Source organism: Scylla paramamosain, chromosome 27, assembly GCF_035594125.1.
Source record: "Scylla paramamosain isolate STU-SP2022 chromosome 27, ASM3559412v1, whole genome shotgun sequence".
NCBI classification, from domain to species: domain Eukaryota; kingdom Metazoa; phylum Arthropoda; class Malacostraca; order Decapoda; family Portunidae; genus Scylla; species Scylla paramamosain.
In genome coordinates this window covers 6,709,792-6,732,500 of record NC_087177.1, presented here as the reverse complement: position 1 = coordinate 6,732,500, position 22,709 = coordinate 6,709,792, and the positions used below count along the sequence as shown (strand labels likewise).

General features: G+C 37.8%; 2 protein-coding genes and 2 long non-coding RNA genes across 4 annotated transcripts in view; 3 read left to right on the top strand and 1 right to left on the bottom strand.

Annotated features, from left to right (window-relative positions):
• LOC135114475 (uncharacterized) overlaps positions 1 to 22,709 on the bottom strand; it is a 132,681-nt gene that overhangs the window by 56,001 nt on the left and 53,971 nt on the right. The gene's annotated exons all lie outside the window — the stretch shown is intronic.
• On the top strand, positions 5,643 to 12,105 carry LOC135114466 (ionotropic receptor 93a-like). Its single transcript, XM_064030366.1, has 11 exons — positions 5,643 to 5,749; positions 5,945 to 6,093; positions 7,254 to 7,370; positions 7,642 to 7,874; positions 8,039 to 8,155; positions 8,598 to 8,784; positions 8,882 to 9,118; positions 9,550 to 9,803; positions 10,290 to 10,427; positions 10,946 to 11,132; positions 11,642 to 12,105. Exons 1-11 carry the CDS (start codon positions 5,680 to 5,682, stop codon positions 11,891 to 11,893), a joined length of 1,941 nt encoding a protein of 646 aa, XP_063886436.1. The 5' UTR covers positions 5,643 to 5,679; the 3' UTR covers positions 11,894 to 12,105.
• On the top strand, positions 12,642 to 15,610 carry LOC135114465 (uncharacterized). Its single transcript, XR_010275512.1, has 4 exons — positions 12,642 to 12,692; positions 13,419 to 13,523; positions 14,703 to 14,827; positions 15,492 to 15,610. It is a non-coding gene; the product is annotated as an uncharacterized LOC135114465 (long non-coding RNA).
• Positions 15,872 to 22,398, top strand: LOC135114387 (ionotropic receptor 21a-like). The gene is made up of 8 exons (XM_064030290.1): positions 15,872 to 16,097; positions 16,979 to 17,107; positions 17,829 to 18,015; positions 18,109 to 18,345; positions 18,579 to 18,841; positions 19,814 to 19,990; positions 20,658 to 20,844; positions 21,207 to 22,398. The coding sequence occupies exons 1-8, from the start codon at positions 15,889 to 15,891 to the stop codon at positions 21,450 to 21,452; spliced, it is 1,635 nt and encodes a 544-aa protein (XP_063886360.1). The 5' UTR covers positions 15,872 to 15,888; the 3' UTR covers positions 21,453 to 22,398.

Here is a 22,709-nt window from a genome sequence, read left to right as displayed (position 1 = left end):
CTTGTTCTATGGCTCCAATCACTCCTCAGGATCCCCCAAAGTGGAGGTGCCTCTGGCGTTATGCCTCTGTTAATTGGGGAAACCTGAGGAAGGGTTATGCTGATTTTCCTTGGAATCATTAATGTTTCCGTGTCGGAGACCCGTCACTGTATGCTGAGCGCATAAGAGAGGGGATAATGTCTGACATGGAGGCGTAGATTCCTCATTCTTTCTCTCGACCTAAACCTTCCAAACCTTGTTTTAACACAACCTGTTCTCTTGCTATACAAGATAGAGAGATGACCCATAAAAGGTACTTTAGCCTTCCATAACCTGAATCTTATGCGCTTTATATTTCTGCCCAGAACCATGCCGAGTCTGTTCTCCAACCAGCCAAAAACTCCTTAATTAATAGAAAATGTCAAAATCTTTCAAGATCTAACTTCTAAGAAATCTTCTAAATCTATTAACAGTGGTGTTCCTTGGGGTTATGTTTGGGAAAGGTTCCACTCATACCGCTCTATTAGACAGGGTGAAATCAAAAGCTTTTCGTCTTGTCAACTCCTCTGCGCTAACTGACTGTCTTCAGTCTCTTATCGCCGCAATTTTGTATGTCTTGCTATCTTCTACCGCCATTTTCATGCCAACTGCTCTTCTGATCTTGCTAACAGCATGCCTCACCTCCATCTGTGGCCTTACTTCATCATACTCTCTTCTTTCTCTCATCCCTATTCTGTCTACCTCTCTAATGCAAGAGTTAGCCGGTAATCTCAGTCATTCATCCCTTTCTCTGGAAAACTCTGGAACTCCTTGCCTGTTTCTGTATTTTCACCTTCCTAAGACTTGAACTCCTTCAAGAGGGAGGATTCAAGACACTTATCCTGTAATTTTTGAATACGTCTTTCGACTCTGTTCGGGGACCGGGATCCCAGTGGGCCTTTTTTTTTTTCTTATTGCAGTTTTGTGGCCCTTGGCTGGTACCCCTTCTAAAAATAAAAATAAAAAAAATAAATAAATAAAAATGGTTTCTTAGTTCACGGAATACCCACCAATCTATTTATTCACCTATTTTTTTTACAGTAATAGTCCGAAGTAAGAAAACATCAATTCAATTCTGAAAATCTAATCATCACTTTGCCATATTCATCATAAACTTTCCACGGGCAATGGTTCAAGTTTGTTCCTTAACAGGCAACATAGCATAGAGGTTGTTGGTTAACACTACACTGACGCAGTGGCTTGTGCTCTTTGTACCATTATGTTACGACATTATAATACCTTTATTTTCATAACATTCGAATTGTTATATAATGATATTGTTAATCCATTTTTATTAAGGATATGTAATGTGTTCGGCATCTTATCTCTGGACACTGTAACAGTCTTTAGGTTACGCTTATATAGCCATAATTGAATATCTAAAATAGATTTATATGTTCTTTAATTATAGTATATTGTAATATGTTATTCTGATAGTATCATTATAAAGTATTTGAAGGAACGCACACCGACATTGAAATATACCACTGCAACCACCAGAGAATGCCTCTGTAGCGGATTGTTCTCCGATATCGAAATCAGGCGAACCAATTTGTCAGCTGAGACAACACTTCGTTTAACCGATTGTAGTTGAAATACTAGACGTTCATGACGTAGTAAGAATGGAGTGGTCTCCGCATGTTTGACTGATCCATTGAAAGCACACCAGGATATTTGCTTATGTTGAATAATAACAAATAATTGAAACGTGCAGTGCATTTTCCATGGAAAATACAAAAAAGTTACTGGTCCAGAGACAGAGAGCTCTTTATGGAGCTCTGTTCTGCTCCCGGAATTAATGCATCACAGTGTCAATACTGAGACTTTTCTTCGTCCGCTGTCTCTCACAACATGGATGACAGTTAAAACAACAAAAGTCATCGAACATGAGAAATAGAGGCAACAAGACTTCTCCACATAGAAACCTGATTCCCTGATGCATGTTTTGCTATGATAGTGGACGTAACTCAGTGTTATACATAATATATCGAAAAGTTTTGATGCAGTAATGCATCTCCCCAACACACTGCCAACAACCTATTAGTATGTATACATCTCACTGTAGGAATACTGTATACTGTTGTGAATGTTTCTTTTCAATGATAGAAGGCTTATTAAAAATTGCAACTATTGCCACTGTTTTATTGAATTTATGTATAGTGTAACAATCCCCCAACTTTCGAATATGTAAATTTCTTGAAGTAATTAAGTTTCGCACATTCTATCCACTTTTCTTCTTACTAAAAATCTCTAAACTTGAAGATATCATTGCTTGCCACTTTGTTCATCATCTCTCACTATCGAACTTGTTAAATGATTGATTGAACTAAAAGAGGGAAGGCGCCGTATCATCATGGACATGTGAAGCCGTTACAAAATGTTCAAAGCAACTAAAATGGCAGGTAAAAATAGTGATAGCAATAACACTATTGTGGTAGGGAAAAAAAATTATATATATATATATATATATATATATATATATATATATATATATATATATATATATATATATATATATATATATATATATATATATATATATATATATATATATATATTTTATATGGTCTGATACTCAGTTATCCATAATTACATGCAAGCTATAAAGCAAGGCTGTGTTAATCAGCTGGTAGTCTGTGAAGCATTTTAGGGGAATGAATTTAAAATGGCAATTCTTAACCAGTCAAAACACGATGCTTCATTTAAACACTCTTCGCAACCTTAAAATTAAACCTTTTATAGGGGTATTAATAAGGGTGATATTTTTTCTATAGGTTACGGCTTATATAGCATTACTACATTAGTGAAACCATGTCTCGCAATCTAATGCTCAACTTTAACAAAAATCACATGCAAACAGGAAAATGTGCCGCTACACCTGTCATACTCTATTAAATACAGATAAATTACACCCAAACTAGAGCAAAGTCCGGTCAAATGCAGTGCATACAGAACTTGTCTGATGGATGAAATGTGACTAACCTCTTAGCATTGTGCATGCGACAACGCTCTCTGGTAGACAGTCCCATTGTTATTAATAACCATTGAGGACACCGAACGCCCGGCATCCTCCTGAGCTGTTTGAATGTTTGCTCGACGTCATCGTGGACGCTGATACCAGTGAGAAAGGTCACATAGCAAAACCACAGAACGCATGACTTCTGATCTCTCTAAAATTTTTGATTGGGCAGAGCAAACTTAGTATTGTTCATTGCCTCAAAATCTCAATTCCTCTATCTATCAACTGGACACAACCCTCCAGATAACTATCCCCTCTTCTTCAATGACACTCGACTGTCCCTCTCTTCTACACTGAATATCCTCAGTCTGTTCTTGACTTATAATCTAAACTGGAAACTTCACATCTCATCTCTAGCTAAAACAGCTTCTATGAAGTTTAACGTTCTGAGTCGTCTCCGCCAGTTTTTCTCACCCCCGCTCCCCCAGCTGCTAACTCTGTAAAGGGCCCTTATCCGTCCACGTATGGGGTATGCTTCACTTGTATGGGGGTTTCCAGTCATACCGCTCTTTTAGACAGGGTGGAATCGAAAGCTTTTCGTCTTATCAATTTGTCTCTTCTGCCTCTTTCTCATCGCCGCAATGTTGCATCTCTTGCTATGTTCTACCGCAATTTTCATGCGAACTGCTCTTCTGATCTTGCTAACTGCATGCCTTCCCTCCTCCTGCGGCCTCGCTGCACAAGATTTTCTTCTTTCTCTCACCCCTATTCTGTCCACCTCTCTAATGCAAAAGTTAACTAGAATTCTCAATCATTCATCCCTTTCTCTGATAAACTCTGGAACTCCCTTCCTGCTTCTGTATTTTTTCCTTCCTATGACTTGAACTCCTTCAAGAGGGATATTTCAAGATCTTTAATTTTTGACGACCGTTTTTGACTCTGTTCGGGGACCGGCACTTCAGTGTGCCTTTTTTTTATTTTTATTATTATTAAAATTTTGTTGGCCTTGGCCGGTGCCCCTCCTACATAGAAAAAAAAAGGCCTTTACGTTTGCGTTTGTAAGAACATCATGAAATTCCAGCTACTGAAAAAAAAATAATAATAATAATGCCAATGAGGTGGGAGAAGAGGGAGTGTTACCAATGGACTGATTTCATTATACAGTCTACAAGGTAGATTATCATGTCATTCATGTCAGTAAGTGGCAAGTCATATTTCATTCTTATGAGATGGACAATGACTCGATCACCTATTATTCAAATAAAACGATCGAACACAAAAGGAGTGTTATGTTTGTAAGTACAACAGTTTGTCATCAGTGAATAGAAAATGACATCTTATTAGGCAGAGTGCAGTGCCGCACTATGTCTAAGAGACTTTCATTGTGTGATTCATTCAACACATAATAAAGGTCTTGTTAAGTATACCAACAATTCCTTTTTAGTTTATCAAAACGTATAACCGAATAGCTACATGAATAAGACAGACCGTACTGTAAATTCGGCTCTGTTCCTACTCGTGCACGAATAATAATATTGGATCTTTTTGAGTAAAATATCAGACATAGCTTTCGATGGTAAATCGAATCAATCTTGCGAACATATTTCTATGTAATCATTAACCCCGCATAAGAGTATATCATATCAGAGTCACAGCGTGTATTCCATTAGGGGCAACAAAGAGCTCTGCACTCTCCTAGCTTTGCATTTTTTAGTTGTCTGCGCATGCCCGTGATGTTGACCAATCATGTCCTAACACGGCTTATCGACCATTTCCACCAGAATTTTAAGGACTGAGAATGCACGGATATTTAAAGGAAAGGAAGCAAGCACAAGAATACAGTGTCCGCCTCGTCATCAGAAAAAAAGGTGAGCTCTTAAGTTATGTTGTGGCCAAATTCAATGTTACACTCATGACGTAATATAATGTAGTTCCGGTGTGGACTGTAATCATAATTAATATTTTCTCATGTAAGGCATAGGATGAACCGAACGATACTGAAAGATGGCGACTTCAGTGACTTTCAAAGTACAAAACACGTTCGCAAAAATACACAATAAATAAAATAGAAAAAAAAAGGAAGTTCGGAAACATACTTTTATGTAGTTGGGGGAAACTTTAATGAGAGATGAAGTGAATTTGTAAAATATCCACGTAGCAGTTTTGCACAATTATGGGATAATAAATTTCCTCTAATTCCATCGTAGATTTAACAAAAATGAGACGTGTCGTACTGAGAGATATAACTGAGGCTGATGGCAAGAATGTGTAAGGGGACGTTGGTTTGTAGATTAGTTCAGAACTACAAATATGAAGAGAAAGGCTGACGTTAAGGGAATCTGTGCACATTCGAACTTGAATCAAGGTGTGATGGAAATGTCTGCGACTTTAGGCATATATCAGTCAGAGTTGGGATAAGGAAAATGTGTGCTGGGCGTCAAGGAATCATGTCAAGAATTATGAACAAGCTTTTTTTTCGCATAAGAGGGATTTAAATGAAGGACATCAAAACTGTGAAAAAAAACCCACTTTTTTTCTTCAAACTATAACAGATATTGGTTTAGCTGTTATTATAAAAACTAGTACCTACACCTGATGCAAAGAAATATTCATATTTTTTCTTACGGTGCTTAACTGACTGCGCTTAATTTTATCTTTCTTTCATGAGTTACACGCTACGGCGGTGGTGAAAGCAAGCAAACATGATTTTGCTAGTGAAAAAATTATTGCTGATGTGGGTGGTGGTCGGTGCAGTGGTACCAAATAATAGCGGTAAGTTTGAGGTGTTTCCTTACGCACTTGGTATGAACATTCATGATATTTTAAAGTATTAGTCTTTATAGATTTATAAGTTTATTTATATACTTTATTATTATTATTATTATTATTATTATTATTATTATTATTATTATTATCGTCATCATCTATTTTATTATTATTCATTTACTCTGTTATAATTTTTATCAGTTGTGAAGCCAATCGTCTCTCGCATTGGTAGCGGCCATGGTAGTGACTCTGAAAGAGCAGTACCAAATATAATCGAGAACGCGAGCGAATGGAGTTGTGTGCTTCTGTTCCTCGGTGACCGTTTAGGTTCACAGGATTTCCCATTTAAGGTAAGAACACACACACACACACACACACACACACACACACACACACACACACACACACACACACATACTATTGATAATATACTCTGGACGATAGCACTTGCCTGGCTTATCAGGATCAGATACATTCTAAGATGCTTGCCATATAAAACCGATATTATGGGATAAAATAATTCATAATGTTGAAATCTTCTGAAGTCATATTCCCCAAATCGATCAATATCACTTATTCTTACTGTATGTATAGTTATACGTAAAAAAAAAAAAGAGAGACAGAGAGAGAGAAAAGAAAACAATATTATTCACAAAATCAGCATGATTTCTTAACTTAATTTTCAAATTCAGAATTGGATTGTAACCTAATCAAAGACATGAAACATTTTTACTGCTAGAAATTATATCTTCTATGTACATCACTTATAAAAGAAAATTCTACATTTTCAATAAGTTTAAATTTTACATTTTAAGTTACTGTAACGGCCTTTGACCTTATTTTCTATCCCTGAAAAGTCCTATTGTTTAGAACCAGGTTAGTAACATAATATGAATTTGTTTAGGCTGCGACTAAGATATATATTTTATTAACAACGAAACAGTCATTATAATTTTTTTCCATAACATATAGGAACATATTACTATCAAGATGTAAAGAAGGAAAGGAAACATTTAAAGCGGAAATGGGAAAGAAGAAAAATCATATCACAGGAATGCGCTTTCCATATCATGAAGCCAGTAATGTAGTTAACTCTGTAAATGTGTGCTCTTTCAAGGCTTCACAATAAAATTTAAATACAGTAATTAACAGGGCTACTTAAGGAAGATGTAATGTCCAAGGATTACCTATCAGAGACGGACACCAAGCTAGACCTTCCTCACCGGCGGGGAAAAATGAGTTGTTTGCCACGTTAATGTCTTGGTATCTTCATTTGACTTTTCAATTTATTTATCTGTTTATCTTGATCGTAAAACTAACATCACCAAGAGGTCCAATACCTCTCAACATTATTATTGCTATTTTCCGAGCTTGCCCACCACTACAACAATGAGGTACTTATCTATAGCGTTGCAAGAGCCAGCTATGCACGATTGAAGACTTAAATTCTACGACAGGTCCATTTCATACTTATTCGTTAACATGAATCTGATTAAATGTTGTTGATCAGGAGATATGGAATATAGGCCAACGGCGGCTCGGAGTAGCGGTATTTGAAGTGGGGACTGAAGAAATTAACATGAACATGACGCACCGCCTCTCAAGGTTACTACCTTTGGCTCGCCGGGTAAGTGGCTTTTATAGTTTTGTTATAGTGGAAGGGATTAGAAATTCCTGCAATAACGATGGAGGGTGATAGCTCTTATCTTTGTGCTGAAATACACTAGTGTTTTTGTTGTGCTAGGAGAGCTTTTAACGTATCACTAGTATTGGAGATCCTCACGATGGCGATGAACTGGGCATATACTTTTTCATTCTTGGGATCTTCTGTATTTGTAAGTGAAGCTTCTCCATTCTTCATAATGCCGCCTATTGTTTACTGTGTCCTTCGTCGGCAGGTCCGTCGGTTGGCTTCGTGCACGATGGTTGTGGCTGTGAGTCACGATCCCGTCTTCCTTGCCGCCCTTGCCGAGTGGTCTTTGAGTAGCCGATTATTGGTGTGGACCACAAAGATGGTGGTGGTGACACGCTTGACGTTCCTACAGCTCCGTTCTCTTCTGCCTACCCACTGGACCTTCTCCATGATGAATGTGGTCTTCCTAACACTGAAGGACCAAGGACCAAATATCAGGTCACCTTCATGTCCATGTATTTTGATTTAGTAAAGCATGTCGGTTGTTTATCAAAAGGAATGGCAATTCTTTTAAGTTATCAAGTGATGAATTTACGATTATGACAATTTCATAGTTGAAATCTTTTTCAACATATAATACAATTTGCTATGATGATGAACAGTGTGTACTGCTACCTTCCATACGGTGAGCATGGGGAACGAATCGTGGAAGTAGCCTCTCCAACCAAAGCAATCGGTTCCCACCCTGTTGACATATTTTCAGCAAAACGCTTCAGCAAGTAAGTTGGATAAGGGGAAAAAATATGCATTCTTTTCTAAAGTTCAAGTGCAGTTACGCGCATTTCTTTATTAATGCAAACTCCATTTTTTACCCTAGGTTAGTAACTCTCGAAAATGCCATCTTGTTTGTTGTGCACGCATCATTGCCATCAGCATATATAAGTTATTTTATTTTTTTCATTTTATGACCCGTTATATATATCCAGAAAAATAGGAGTGATAATGACGTCATTACATTAGACTGTCAGTTACCAACCTTTCTGTACAACACAAAGGCAATCTAATGAATCAAACAACACAGACTTGATTGGAAAATTCAACTACCATTCATATTAGGTATTTTGATAGATATAAGCCAGGCAGAGATGCGTAGGAAGTATTTCTTCCGCAAACAAATGTTTTTTTTGGTCCATTAAAACAAAATAAAATCGACTGTTTCAGATTTTACGGAGCAGTGTTGAACGTGACGCCCTTGCCCTTCATGCCGTTTTGGGGAGAAGTGGAGGTTCAAACACCGGATGGGACCTCTGTCACGAAGTACGAGGGATCAGATTACCAGATGCTATTGGCCGTCGCTTCTGCGCTTAATTTTACCTTCCGTGTCCTGCCCAGTAACTCTTGGGCAGAGGTGAGTGGCCTGAGATAGACGGAAAGACGAAAAAAAAAAAAAAGTTGCACGAGTTCCATGGTGCTTACGTCCCCCTCTCCTCTCTCTCCCTCTCTAGGCAACGATACAGGTACAGGAACGTGTATCGTTCCTCTGTCCTGTCTACCATATTATGATGTCTGTACGAGCGGAGAAATACGACTTCACCTATACATATGAATACGCATACTTTTCGTTCGCTATGGCCAAGCCTGAACAGGAGCCGCGATGGCGGAGTTTGTACTATCCACTAGCCTACGAGGTGTGGCTGGCTGTGATGGGCTCGCTACTCTTTGTTCCAGTTACATATATGATGGTAAATAAATGTAAATGTCGCACTCACGCATGTATGATCTCTTTCTCACACACACACACACACACACACACACACACACACACACTTGAAAATTGTAAGATAGACTTTTTAACAAATGCATCCAAAATGAGGCACAGCTAGAAAGGAGTAGCTATAATAAGCCTGTTTAGCACCTGGGCAAATATCAGATTCCATTTTACAAGGAGACATTCAGAATTACATTTCACGTGGCAGATACATAAGCACAAAGGCATTCAGCAATAATCATATTTCATAGCTACTACTTTGCTATACTTTGGTGAAACTACATCATGGATTACTATTATCATAAAAAACAACATGCAATTTCAACGCTTTTGTGGTTCCTGCAACACTGCCGTCTGTCTAATTAATTGGGAAGAAAGGCAAGGTACGCGTGCATTCTTTTCCAGATAATTCGGATTCAGCAGCTCACTAGGAGAGGCATCGGGGCGGTGTTCCAGGACATGACGGGGATTCTTCTAGGTCAGAATCTTCCTCACCAGCTTCCAAACTCCTCCGCCAGCAGGGTCATGGTTGCCGCTTGGTTGGCATTCGCCCTCATATTTGCCACGGCTTACCGGGGCAACCTGACAGCCTATCTCACCCTTCCCAAGTATCCTTCTCGCCCTGAAACCCTCCCGCAGCTCGTGGACGTCGTGAAGAGGTGCATGAAAAGAATGGAAAAGAGAGAGAGAGAGAGAGAGAGAGAGAGAGAGAGAGAGAGAGAGAGAGAGAGAGAGAGAGAGAGAGAGAGAGAGAGAGAGAGAGAGAGAGAGAGAGAGAGAGAGAGAGAGAGAGAGAGAGAGAGAGAGAGAGAGAGAGAGAGAGAGAGAGAGAGAGAGAGAGAGAGAGAGAGAGAGAGAGAGAGAGGGGGGGGTTCAATACTTTGTCCAACCCTACATTCGCTCCGTCACGTTCTTTACAAAAATGGATTGCAGCGAAGCTCTAAGTGCAGCCGATTCTTTCACTACACGATTGAATTTAGGACATAAGACGCCGGTCCTTACACTGGCTTCTGGTTTATTGTCATTAATAGAAAGTAGTTGTTTGCCGAATAATATTTGACTTTCTACTAATATTCTGTTTATTACAAAGTTGAAGGTTATTCCAGTGTCTGATGTTTAAATTATCATTATTTTTTTTCCTTCAGAGTGACCATTCCTCAGTATGGTTCATCATTCCTTGATTTCTACAGCCAGTCAGACTCTCCGGTCTTCAAAAAGCTGGCCTCGCTGTTGACTGTGGGTACTTCAGTGATGCAGGGGCTTCAGGAAGCCATCGATAATAAGTATATCTGATGATAATGGGTCAAATAACTCCCCAAAAAATACATAAATAAGTGTTATATATCCGTGTATATACGCCTTGCTTTTATAAAATATTATGTGATGATGCATGCTATATTCCTGATATTATTTTATATTATTAATGTTTTTCTATAGATATTTTCGAAAGTCAGCTTAGAGCAAAACTAATTGAAAAGGTGATTGGAAAACTTTGTGAGTGGATCAATCACCTGTTTCGTCGAAACCAAGAAGGCAGAGAGCGTAACTTCTAGATCAGTTTAGCAGCACTGACGGTTGTGATAGAGGATTTATATGTACAGATGTCATGTGATCTAAGAACAAAAGGAAATGTTTTGGTCTGTAACGACAGTCATATCAGTTGGTGATGTCGGTTTTATTTATTTTTTTTTATTTTCGTTTATAGAATCTATTTTAGCTTTGCATCATCAGTTATGCCTTATATTTTCAGTGATGACGGGTGAAATAATGAAAAATTAATCCGACACATCTTGCATTACAGGCAAGCGCACCTGGGAGGTCGGAGATATCTTCAACAAGTGATTGCAGAAAGTTTCACAATGGGTGATGGCAGCACTCGACTCTATCTGGGAAAAGAATCTGTTTTCCCGGGTCCTTCTGGGTGGCCTGTCCCTCACGACGCCCCGTACAAGGCAGCACTGGACCGCTGGATTATGGCTGCAATCGAGGTGGGTATGGTGTGCCGTGCTCATTAATTCACCTCTCGTAACACAGGTAAGGTTATGAATGAAGTCCATAACACAAGCCTTATTTTCCCCGAGAACATTTTCGAGACGTGGTGTATGATCAGGTCAGTCTTAACTTCATGAAGATAAAGATACCGTGCTACAATTTTTGTCCGTAACAAAAAGAAAGAGCTAACTGCAGTAAACAATCAAGTGAAATTACTAACCTTACCTTCTTAAAAAAAATGTGTGTGTGTGAAAATAAACATGCTGAATTATCCATGGAGGTAATGTTAAAGCAATCATATGCATAGTTTCATATTCAGTTTGGTATTATAATTCAACACTGATAGCAGCAAATTTAGTTATATTAAGCATTGCAACACACATCTATGAATTAATAATTGATTACACAATACAAGTTTTAGTTAAACGGCTACATACTGCATTAAATTAATAAATGAAATAATAATAATAACTGCCATATGAAGTGGATGTAAAATCTTCCGCAGGCCGGTCTGTACGAGAAGTGGGTGGCAGACACGATAATGGAAACGAAGGCAAGAAGTCAACGGAGGCAAAGAGAAAGTAGGAACCAAGAAGAAAAGATCGAGGTGATAGAAGAGAGTAGCGGTGCAAGCCCTGAAGCCCTTTCATTACTACACTTACAGGGAGCCTTCGTAATCCTTGGGCTGGGTACCCTCCTTGCTGCCGTCATAAATGGTTTAGAATCTCTCCTGGTTCGTCTCAAGAATCATCTTTAGCTCATTGGCCGAGCACCCCACTAAAGCAACCTTACTCGCAGACCAAATCGTCAGAAATGTAAAATGCCATGTTCGTATACTTTTTGTTCTCCGTGCTGTATAAATTACAATCGTACTTTCCCAATGCTCTGGTTTATTTGTATATAATTTGTCTGCCTATACTGAAGATGTGTAATTCCTTTTAAATAAATACTTCTTGCCAGTGTGTTCCACTGTGTGTCTGGTGTGAGCTGACTGATCTCTCTCTCTCTCTCTCTCTCTCTCTCTCTCTCTCTCTCTCTCTCTCTCTCTCTCTCTCTCTCTCTCTCTCTCTCTCTCTCTCTTGTATTACTAAGTTACAGTCCGCGCGCGACACACACACACACACACACACACACACACACACACACACACACACACACACACACACACACACACACACACACACACGCACGCACACCTCCGAAAATGAAGAAGACGAATACGTTTAATGATTATATAAGAGATTATTAAATCAAAATAAAGCGTAGGATGAAATATCTACAATCACACACACACACACACACACACACACACACACACACACACACACACACACACACACACACACTTCAATCAATATCTATCAACACTGTGTATTCCGGATAGATGTAGCGCATCCTCCGTCGCTGCCAGTCATGGCATAAATAACAGCCAATCACAAAGAGACTGCCGTGCTTATAAAGGCGACGATGAAGACTTTGGTTGCCGTAATATTATAGACGGTACACTACAGACAACTCTCGACCAAAGACGGGTAAATAACTCGGTCCACTCACTGGTGAGTCGATCATTCGTTGTTGTGAGGCCGGATTTCGTGTTCATCTTTAAAATGTACAGGACTTTCCTTATATTGCTATTCCATAACCATGGAAATCACTTAAAGTGACCATTACCGTTATAAATGTGTAGATATTATGAGACACAGGTAATGACTGATTGCAGGCCTTCTTTCTGTAAGGAGTTTTGCTTTGTACACGCGCGTGCGCGCGCGCACACACACACACACACACACACACACACACACACACACACACACACACACACACACACACACACACACACACACACACACACACACACACACACACACACACACACACATTAAATAATAAATGATAAATTAGAATTATCCATCGACCTGACAACATGTCATTCTTTTAAGCTGTCACAAAGACATCGCTGAAATGTAACATAAAACCTAGGTGTTTAAAAAAATTCTAGAAAATGGAAAGAACGCAACAATTTGTCGTGCCTTAGACTGAAATTCACCATCAATGAGAGTGAATTCCTTCTCATTTTATTGTTATGGCAATGTTTTTACTCACTCATGCTAGTAATCGTTCCTACGATCCAACTAGCTCCATGAGATGCAAATAACTTTTATATCTTTTTAAGTAAAATGTGCACCTAGAAAACTCCCCTATTCCCCCTACCCACACAGAAACAAATGCCTTCCTGCAGTATGCGAACTATAATTGTAGGAGTAATAATGGTGTCTTCTCAGGCTTTCATCAATGGTGGTAGCTGAAGCACTGCAAGACCAAGATGCTGGCAAGGATAATGTTGCTGATCTCCCTTGTAGCGACCGTTGGCTGCCTCAAGATGATGAGTGAGTTCGCTAACAAGTATATATTTTCAGTCTTGTTTTTCCTGTGTTACAAGTGTTAAGGACTTTTCGAGTGGTTCAATCGGCTGACACACAAAAAGGTGGGAAGAGGAATGGGAGGCAGCTTAGTCAAAGGCAAATTTATTTGGCTTTTTCGTCTGTCCGTGCTTTGGTTATAGTAGAAGTCGTGATCCTTATCAAGCGAGTCTATATTGAATAAAGACATTAAATCATCATAATCTCTTTAAACTACAATTAACCAGAGATTTTTACTCGTAGTTTTATTTCCAAAAAGGAACTGCACTTGACTGACTTCCAAGTAAAAGAAACTCTGCGTTTTAAAATATTTCACAAGTTCCTTATGAAAACGGATTTTCTTTTCTCCCTTATAATAAAAATATCTTTAATCTTGAATAATAATTACGAAAAATAACGATACTCGTGGCAGGGTAAGACAAAATTTTAATTGAATTCCAAAGACTGTCATAATCTACTTCCTGAACCAAAAACCTCAATAAGGCGTGACATCACCTCATAACGCGATTGTGCATCACTCTTAAATGGAAAATTTAAATGAAATATTTATTGTGTTCGAATGAAACTGATGATGCTACTGTTACTTCTCACACAAAGGCACAAATAGTGACGGTTTTAATATCAGGTGTCGTTACCTCTATATCTTTCCTAAAAGAAGCTGCTTCATTGGCTTCTGGCCGTTACGGTAAAAAGAAATTTCAAAACATTCGTTCATATGGAACCATGCAACTGTCATATTAAGTTTGTCATTAAGAAATGCCATGATGAAAAAGTAATAATTGCTGCTGGTTATCAGTCCACTAAAAAATATTCGAGTTGAAAAGCACAACTATTTGTTATCTATAGTCTTGATGTTCGTCGTGAAACAAGAATACATGCGTAATATTCGCAAGCAGATAAAATATATATATATATATATATATATATATATATATATATATATATATATATATATATATATATATATATATATATATATATATATATATATATATATATATATATATATATATATATATATATATATATATATATATATATATATATATATATATATATATATATATATATATATATATATATATATATATATATATATATATATATATATATATAAATATATAAGGAAATGTCATGAATTTTCAGATGCGAAGAAGCTTCCATTCCCTGGAGGGGTCGCGGTAGCCCAGCTACTCAAGGTCAAAAGAGAACGCTCCTGCTCCGTCATCTTCGTAATCGACGATTCTACGCCGTTTTCTACTATCGTGAACGTGTGTACTTCATTTTACAGTTCTATAAATTCAATAAACAATATAAGTATGCTTTGTCTTGCGCTTAAAATACTCAATGATATATTGTAAATTGCAAGCATAATCAGAGCTGCTGCTTTACCTCAGTAATCTTTTATGTATATCTCTATTCTAGTCAAAGACTAGCACATTAAGAGCATCTTGTGGGATAGTTTGTCTCTAATATTGATGTAATCATTCTCAAGAAAAAAAAAATCAGAAGTGAGCGAGAATAATGAGGCTCAATCACCTCCAGTTTTCCCACCTTCCCATGAAGTCGTCGATTCTTGTTAGTCGTCTATAAAGGATTCTATATCCTATATGTTCTCAATGCAGCTCTCTCTCTCTCTCTCTCTCTCTCTCTCTCTCTCTCTCTCTCTCTCTCTCTCTCTCTCTCTCTCTCTCTAAGTAATCTTTTATGAAGTCCTTCCATTCATCTTTTTTTCGCCGTTCTTCGTCCCCTCAAATCCATTATTCTTATACAAACAACGCTTACCTTATTCAACACATAGTATGGAAAAGTTTCAGCTTTTAGGTACGGTTTCTCTAATCTGTCAGGACAAAAGTGTATCATTAGCAATTAGCACAAAAAATTAAACATTCCTACAAACTAGTATTCCCAAATGAAAAAAAAAAAGTTCCACAGGAGATACGGGAGACGTTGCAACAGCAGCAGCAGGGTACAACGTTGTTCCAAGTGAAGGCAGGCGACAAGAACAATAATATGACGCACCGTCTATCCCACTTGGTGCCTCTGGCTCGCCGGGTATGTGGTCTTCACTTTGATGGGTGGTTGGGTGGTGGTGTAACAAGGTGGTAATCACCTTAGCGATGAAGCGACTAAGAAAGTGAAGGAAATGTTATGCCATCACCCGTAGTGATATAGGATGTAGTCTCTTTCTGTAAAATGGCGATTAGGTAGTGGATGATTCTCATTAATTGAGTATTTATATGACTTATACTTATGAGGAGACCTGTAGGAAATTGATGCAGTCTTTATATTAGTCCTCCGTCAGCAGATGCGTCAGCTGTCGTGGTGCTCGATGGTGGTGGTAGTGAGTCATGACCCAGACTTCCTCTTTACCTTCGCCGAGCAGTCTCTGAAGGGCCGACTACTGGTGTGGACCACCAAGCTAGTGGTGGTGACACGCTTGCCCATTTTGCAGGTCCAGGCCCTTCTGTCTGCCCACTGGACTTTCTCCATGATGAACACAGTCTTTCTCAACATAAAGGGGGAAGCTCCTAATGCAATGTAATGTAGATCCTGCTACACACACACACACACACACACACACACACACACACGCACACACACACACACACACACACACACACACACACACACACATACACACACACACACACACACACACACACACACACACACACACACACACACACACACACACACACATTATACATACATATATATATATATATATATATATATATATATATATATATATATATATATATATATATATATATATATATATATATATATATATATATATATATATATATACATATATATATATATATATATATATATATATATATATATATATATATATATATATATATATATATATATATATATATATATATATATATATATATATATATATATATATATATATATATATATATATATATATATATATATAATATATGCATAAATAAAATTTACAAGACATCCGCTATCTCGTATCAAAAGTTATCACGTAAGACGCTTACGGGAACGTAACAGGAAGATGCTTTTAACGTACAGCATAGTTATGAAAATGGGCTGCTAACTTTAAGCGAGGCAGAAAAGAAAATTTTCCGCAGGGGTATCCGGTCACCATCACCATAAGAATCCCCCTCCCCACAAAAAAAAAAAAAAATAAATAAATAAATAAAAAAATAAATAAATAGATAAATAAATAAATTGTGACATTTACTGAAGAAATCAGAGCATACCATTGCCACAAAGCTCCTTGTCTCCCAGGAGCACGTCTTGGCAGCTCGCTGGATAACCGAAGCTCCTTTGATCTAAGCAGAAGTGGATTATATACGTCTTGGTATAGTATTGCTACTTCAAATGCGGATCTATATATATTTATACAACGATTCTGAAATTTCTGTTGCCAGGTTTTATGGGTACACATACTTGCCGTACAGCGGGAAGGGCGCCACAATGGAAAAGGTGGCTACCTGGACGCCAAAAAGAGGCTTGCTCCGAGATCGTCATATACTGCCTTTCTCTGAGAAGTTTGAAAAGTAAGACAGGATGCGCTTATACATCATATATATATATATATATATATATATATATATATATATATATATATATATATATATATATATATATATATATATATATATATATATATATATATATATATATATATATATATATATATATATATATATATATATATATATATATATATATATATATATATATATATATATATATATATACAGGGTGTGCCGCGAGTTAAGGTACATACCTCGGGATTTGATAGTTCAAGTAATTCCAAGTCGAAAAAACTCTATAAGCATATGCTGTGTTTAGCTTATCTTGCGATAAATTAATGTGTAAGTTGTGTGTTGCGGGAACAGCTCGCCTGGGTGGGCCCCCGCCTCCCTTCCCTCCTCGGCTCGCTACGTGCCCGAGAGAGGCCGCACGGCATTAAGTGATCATTTTTTTGTGTACAATCTATGCAGTCAAATCATTATAGAAAACATTTAGCAATTGACAAATTACATTTTTGTATGTGTCAGTGAAGAAAACGTACAGGTAACACTGCAATACACGTTAAATTCTCGCAAAATAAGGCAAAACACAGCATATGTGTATCGAGTATTTTCGACTTAGAATTTCTTGAACAATCAACTCCCGAAGTATGTACGAGTACCTCAACTTGCGGAACACCCTGTATGTGGCTGTATTTCAAGGCCGTTTTAAGTTTCCCAAGTACTTTCATGACAACTCAAGATTCCACGGCGCAACGGTGAACGTGACCGGCTTTACGTTCATGCCATTTTGGGGCGAGGAAGAGACGAAGACTTCTAATGGGACCTCCGTCATCAGATATGAAGGTTCCGACTATAAGATGTTGACTGCAGTTGCCGAGGCCCTCAACTTTACCATTAGGGTGTTGCCTAGTAAATCCTGGGCAGAGGTAAGAGGCTGAGAGACGGGTCATGTAATAAGCGTTTGAAACAACAGTTTTCGAGGCTGTTCCGCTGAAGAATGTTTCCTGTATTTTCCTCAGGTGACAAGACAGGTAGAGGAACGCGTATCATTCATGGCTGCTGTCTATTATATTATAATGACTGTAAGAGCGGAAAAATACGATTTCACCCAAACCTATGAGTTTTCGTACCTCTCGTTTGCCATGGCTAAACCCAGCCAGGAGCCCCAATGGCAGAGTTTGTACTACCCGTTGGCGTATCAGGTGTGGCTGGCTACACTGGGCTCACTTCTCCTCTACCCGCTCACATATATTGCGGTAAATCAATTCAGTAAAAATGAATAAGGTTAAACAAGTTATCATATCACGATGTCTGACTTGGACTCAGTACTCGTATTTACTGCACTTAATGGGTAGAAGTTTGGTACATGATGTGGTCAGTGCTATTTTTGCCATCCTATTCCAATTGATATTCTATTGGCACATTTTTACTTTCACTATATAGGTAAAACATTTTTGTTAGTCATGTGAAAGCTGCGTTGTTTCTACAGGTAAATTATATGGAACGAAAAGCATGTGGAGGCGCAATTATTGTGGTGGAGGTAATCCAGGACTTGTCAGGAATGTTCCTGGCTCAAAGCCTTCCTCATCGACTGCCCAGCACTTCTTCCAGTCGAGTCCTGGTGGGCACTTGGCTCCTCTTCTCTCTCATTCTTGGGTTGTCTTACCGCTGCAACTTGACTGCTTCCCTCACCATACCTAAGTATCCTCCGCGTCCAGAGACTATCCCACAACTCGTAGAAACAGTGGATCGGTATAATACTCGTGTGTGTGTGTGTGTGTGTGTGTGTGTGTGTGTGTGTGTGTGTGTGTGTGTGTGTGTGTGTGTGTGTGTGTATGAAATTATATATAATCCCAAGAAATCTTTCAAACTTCAATCTCGTGACCTTGGTCATTCGTTAGTACTTCGTATTTACCCATCACCTCATCCTTACTTTGATCATCCACTTTAGTATGTGTGTCACTCATCGCAACTAAACTTTTTTTTTTGTAGAACTCTTTAAGCATTCATTAAATTTATTATTATTATTATTATTATTATTATTATTATTATTATTATTATTATTATTATTATCATTATTATTATTATTATTATTATTATTATTATTATTATTATTATTATCATTATTATTATTATTATTATTATTATTGCATATATATTTTTTTTCAATCAATATTCTCATGTTCACTTGACTTACAATCTTACATTTCGTCCACGTTATGCTTGAGCAGCCATCCTTACTTTCTGTCATACCTTTCATCCAGCTCAGTCCACGAAGGTCCATAAACTTCCAATAACCTTCTAGATATTCCATTCCATCTACTTTGAAACCTACACCCCTTATTTGATTTCGTCCTAGTTGACTTTTCTCTTGCAGCTGTCCCCTTTCCCTCACTTCTAAAATCGGGAGACCACTGACTGGTGGTACTCTAGGAGCAGGGTCTTGCCTCAGTCAGACAGATGAAGTAACTAATGTGTAATTAACGGTACACGTGTCGGTTACAAATAGTGTGATTAACTGCAAGACAAGAACAAAGCTAATTATATACAACTGCATTATAATCAAAGAACAGCTCACATAGGTCCTTGGATACAAAATTGGTGAATTACTTTTACCTCAGGCTATGAATTGTTTTTACTCTTCTTTACGATAAGGAAAGGCGAGAGTGATGGAATTATTAGCTGACCGAAGACTCATTCTTCTTTTATCGTTAGATACTAAAGATTACTAACTCAGGCTATGTCTTTACCTTTGATTTTCAGGATCACAATTCTACCTTTCGGAGAGTCTCACGTCAAGTATTACAGAAAATCAAAGTCTCCATTGTTCAATGCCCTAGCCGATCTGATGGACGTTGGCCCGAGCGTACTGGAGGGTCTGCAAGGAGCACTGAAATACAAGTAATCAGATTCTTATCCAAATCTGTGGATTTTTCAATTATAAATCTTCGGATTAAAGTTTTTTTTTCATCATTATCGTTTTTGAAAAGAGAAATTATTGTCGTAAAAGACAACAGGCGATAACGACCACAAAGCAAACTGTAAGGGACTGCGTAGCCAGTCTGCTACGCTGGTCAGATTGAGATGTACAAGTATATGTATACAGTCTCAGTTAGAAGTGAAGTAATTTTCTGTACTTCTTATCCACTGTAAAATATTTTCCCTCAAGGTCAACTCCCTTGATCTTAGACTAAATTGTCATTACCTGAATTGTCTACTCATCATAAAACTTAACAGTGAGGAAAAGCGCTACACAAGAGTGAAAAAGATTAGAGTACTTCACTCGACAATTGTTCAAGAATGCACCTATAGGTCCTATACTGTCAGGGTGGAATGGCAGAGACGTGCTCTCCCTCCGTCATTACGCATTACCTCTAATTTGGGAAGTCTAATATCCAATATATATTTACATTTCTCATCTATAACTTAGCGATAAGTTTACCGCTTGACATTCATTTCAAATTATTTGGTTCCCGAGTAGTATCAGCCTCATTCAACGAGCAAATAAAGTCATCTAATCTTTGGTCTTATCATATTTCTATACAAGTACTTTTCTCAATCACCGTAGCCGAGCTCACCTGGGCGGCAGGAGGTACCTGAAATACCAAATAGCTGAAAAGTTCACGGAAGAAGACGGCACCTCCCGCTTGTACGTGGGACGCGAGACCCTCTTCCCTGGGGCCTCGGGCTGGCCTATCCCTCACGACGCACCCTACAAAGCCCAAGTGGACCGCTGGATCTTAGCCACTATTGAAGTAAGTATATTATAATGATTATAACAAGACAAAAGAGAAACTTACAAATCCATTACTATCAATTTAGTTTTTAGTACATTGCCTCTACGTTCATGAAACTAGAAATTTATGTTAATGTTATTGCGTTAAATTTGCCTTCTTAATATCTTATGTTCATCGGTTATTGCGCATGATACATAATATATAATCCACTGAAAATTCGATTTACCTCATTAATTACAAAGTTTTATGAATGAATTTTCTGTTCAAACACTAGCTGACCAGAGTCCTGAGTTTATTCCTTTTTAGACCTTCAACCTAATGTGTGTGTGTGTGTGTGTGTGTGTGTGTAATTCGACTTTATCTGACGGATCTTTTCTAAGGCTGGCTTGTACGAAAAGTGGATAGCAGACCTATTATCGGAGACCAAACTTAAGACTCGACAGAGACAGAAGAACACCGATATTGAGCAACAAGACGACGAGAAAGGAGGGGAGACGGAGAGCCTCACAGCCCTCACCATAACCCACACGCAAGGAGCTTTCATTCTCCTTCTTCTTGGATTGTATATATCCTCTGGGGCCATCATCGGAGAACTCCTGGGATCTCGGTTCTCTAATTCTGCATAAATGTCACAAGCTTCGATAATATACTGGTTGGCGATCTACCATTATGTATTCCTAAATTGCTTTACGATTCATGTTAACAACGTTCATTGTGTCCTCGATATAAAATGAATGCCATGAGCCCTCAAATTGTCGTGACAGAAATTAATCTTGAACAGTCCGCTAATATTCCATCAATAAAAACAACAATGTTACATAATTTAGAAAAGAAACTAAAAAAGAACAATAATAACAATAACTGATCTTTACGGGCATTTCTGGGAACTATTTTTGGACATCTTGCCTTAGTCATCCCCGAGCATGATACCGTATACACGTCTTTCATATTTAATTTTACATCAATATCCCAATTTTGTTAACACTTGGCGAAATTGTTTCTTTTGAATTTTCTAACAACATTTTTCAGAATTCAATCCACAGCAATATTGTCAGGTGAAGTGGAAAAAATAAAGATAAGTTCATCAGCTCTGAAATTATTTCGTTTTGTTATTCAATGTGATTAATTATGTAGTATTCATAGATATTCCATGCAAAACATTTCCAAGCATCGCTGAGGTAATGACACCTTGAACGTAATGTATAAACCAGTATTATATAATGTTAGCCACGATTTAGTCTACATATGATTTTTTTTTTTTCAAGTATCTTACTTTTTTTTCTTCATATGATGTTTAAACTGAAAACAGATGTGGCTAATTTAATCTCTCTCTCTCTCTCTCTCTCTCTCTCTCTCTCTCTCTCTCTCTCTCTCTCTCTCTCTCTCTCTCTCTCTGTCTTAAAACTTTACGAGCAATTTTCCTGAGATCATTACTCATACGCTGGTTTATGCAAGTCATACTGCATCTGTAGTCTTTATTTATATATGTATTTATTAGTTATTAAAATCAAAGAACCGTTTCCTTTATTACTGTAATATTCATGAATGTAAGCGACTGTCTGATATATAGTAGGTATGTCGAAATATCGGTGTAATGAATAATGATAAATAAATCAATACAATACGTTGCGATGTAGAGCTATAAAAGAGTAATAGGATATCAGTCTTTAATGTGCCATATTATAAAGATGCCGCAAATAAATAAAGGTAAACACTAAAATATCGTTGTCATATCCAAATGAATGAATGAGACAAATCCATTGAGGCTCGTGAACCATGAGTCAAGATGTTATTCGTCTGCAGGAGACATCAGCTGGGGGAGGGGTGGGAACAGAGGGATGCTATTCCCGTCCATGAACTCAAACGCTTTACACCACACCACC

Coding starts and splice junctions, on each gene's coding strand:
- LOC135114466 (XM_064030366.1), top strand. CDS start 5,680: ATGATTTTGCTAGTGAAAAAATTATTGCTGATGTGGGTGGTGGTCGGT. Junction 8,156..8,597: donor TCAGCAAAACGCTTCAGCAA/GTAAGTTGGATA, acceptor CGACTGTTTCAG/ATTTTACGGAGCAGTGTTGA. Junction 9,119..9,549: donor TTCCAGTTACATATATGATG/GTAAATAAATGT, acceptor ATTCTTTTCCAG/ATAATTCGGATTCAGCAGCT.
- LOC135114387 (XM_064030290.1), top strand. CDS start 15,889: ATGGTGGTGGTAGTGAGTCATGACCCAGACTTCCTCTTTACCTTCGCC. Junction 16,098..16,978: donor GGGGAAGCTCCTAATGCAAT/GTAATGTAGATC, acceptor TTCTGTTGCCAG/GTTTTATGGGTACACATACT. Junction 18,016..18,108: donor CTAGTAAATCCTGGGCAGAG/GTAAGAGGCTGA, acceptor TATTTTCCTCAG/GTGACAAGACAGGTAGAGGA.